Source organism: Triticum aestivum, unplaced genomic scaffold, assembly GCF_018294505.1.
Source record: "Triticum aestivum cultivar Chinese Spring unplaced genomic scaffold, IWGSC CS RefSeq v2.1 scaffold312864, whole genome shotgun sequence".
NCBI lineage: Eukaryota > Viridiplantae > Streptophyta > Magnoliopsida > Poales > Poaceae > Triticum > Triticum aestivum.
In genome coordinates this window covers 1-1,952 of record NW_025254179.1, presented here as the reverse complement: position 1 = coordinate 1,952, position 1,952 = coordinate 1, and the positions used below count along the sequence as shown (strand labels likewise).

At 52.9% G+C, this 1,952-nt stretch overlaps 1 protein-coding gene across 1 annotated transcript; it reads right to left on the bottom strand.

The window, feature by feature from the left end:
- Positions 1 to 390: 390 nt before the first annotated feature.
- LOC123177505 (GDSL esterase/lipase At5g37690) lies at positions 391 to 1,947 on the bottom strand (the record flags this gene model as incomplete). Its single annotated transcript, XM_044591213.1, has 5 exons — positions 391 to 903; positions 1,001 to 1,250; positions 1,345 to 1,457; positions 1,559 to 1,685; positions 1,762 to 1,947. Coding segments are annotated over 5 exons (933 nt in total), but the record flags the coding sequence as incomplete, so codon positions are not given.
- Between the last annotated feature and the right edge of the window lie 5 nt (positions 1,948 to 1,952).

Here is a 1,952-nt window from a genome sequence, read left to right as displayed (position 1 = left end):
GATCAACAATTTTAGTAGAAACGACGAGTAATTACCAACGAAATTAGATCAATATACATACTCGGCCCCCCTATACTCGAATCCTGACTCCGCCACTGTATAAGATGCGTGTGTACTGACGTGGATTGTATTTGTTCTTGTTTTCAAAGTGAATGAGACCAAATTATTTCTCATCTAGATGAGTTCTAGGTACTCCCATTATGCTAAGAGATCACCTCTTTTCTTCTCTTAAATAAGAGAAGACAAGCCTTTTCTTATGAGTTCTCTCTCCTCCACCTCATCATCTATCCTACATGGTACTCCTAAGATAGCACCATTGTACATGCCCTTAAGAGACAAGATCCAACGGTTCTAAAATTGGATGTGAGATAACTATTTTACATCTAGATGTGAAATAGCAAATATGTTCAGTATTTATAGACACGTGTAGAACCGAATCTCAAAATGAACCACATATGGAAAAAGGCCCCGTGTAATTGATTCTCGTACACATTTCGTGTCCTTCGCTATGAAACAACAACTCGTATAAAATAATGTAAAAAAATCGTAAAAATTGCGATATGTCACCCACATCTCACAGCTTAAACTGAAACACTGTCCGAAGTAAACACGCGGAATCGATCAACATCAATGTGGGTTCAAGTCTTTAAGCCCGAGAAGGGGAAGGCGCCGGCACCGCGGCTGGCCCGGGCGCGCCGGCGCGAGGAGCCGGAGCTGGAGCGCTCGCGGTCGTCATGCCGGCCCAGAGGCGGTCGGCGATGACCCGGTTGGCGGCGTCGGAGGTGTGGTACGCGTCCCAGAACACGTACGCCTTGCGGTCGCGGCAGGGCGTCGAGTCTGGCAGGCAGAGGCCCCCGACCTTCGTGTCCACGCCGCAGCACGACGTGTCGGACGTCGTGAACCCTGCAACAAACACCAGCGCAGAAGAACAGAAGAGGAGGTCAGGCACGGACTACGACGCACCGGAAAGGGTTGGCCGGCGCCGTCGATGTTACCATACCGTTTCTCTCTGGGTGATCGATGAGCTCCTTGACGACGGAGTAGCAGTCGGCGAGCGCCATCTGCGCGCCGGGCAGCTTGGCGTTCATGCCGTCGAGCAGCTTCTTGGCGGCTGCGTTGAACTGCACGGCGTAGCTGTTCACCTGGGCGATGCACTCCCCGGTTGCCGACTTGACGCGCTGCGACGGGATGCAGCCCAGCGGGGGCAGCCCGTTGAACGCCAACTTCCGCGCGCCGAGCCCGTACAGCCTCTGCATCCAGCATCGACCGGTGCTCATTTTGTCAGATGGATTCCGATAGTCTTGATTCACTCGTATAAATTGGTGATCGTGTGTTCGTTCTTGCCTTGAGCTGCCGGTCTAGAGTGGCAACGAGGAGGCGGATGAACTGGTCGTGCGTGTACGTGGTGCCGTCCGCCATGAACGGCTGCAGGAAGTTGTTGATGTAGTCGTTGCTCCCTAGTTCAGACGATCAAATTAATTTACGATGCGCATGATTAATCCATAAGCTCGTATTTTTTCCACGGAGTGAGAGTGTGAGACGAAGGCAAACGACGAACCGAGTCCAATTTGGAACATCGCCGCGTTGACAGTCTTCTCGGCGGCCTCCTTGCCGATCTTGGCGATCATCGCCCTCTTGACAGTCTCGAAGCACGATATCTGCTCGTCGAACGAGAAGTACTCGACCTGCAAATTTAACCGTGTCACACAACTGAGCTAGTGATCAGTGCCGAGGAGAGTAGTTAGCGATAATGTGGCTTACAAAGTAGACGCCGGTCTCGTTCAGAATGCCGGCGCCACCAGACGCAAAGTTGACGCCGGCGAGGAAGTCGTCGTCCGCCAAGGACAGGGAGAGGAACGGCGGCGGGGGTGGGATGCCAAACTTGGCAGCTGCATCAGTCCAAACGTCCTTCAGGCACGCCACTCGATCGCGTCGCACGTGTACACGGTTCA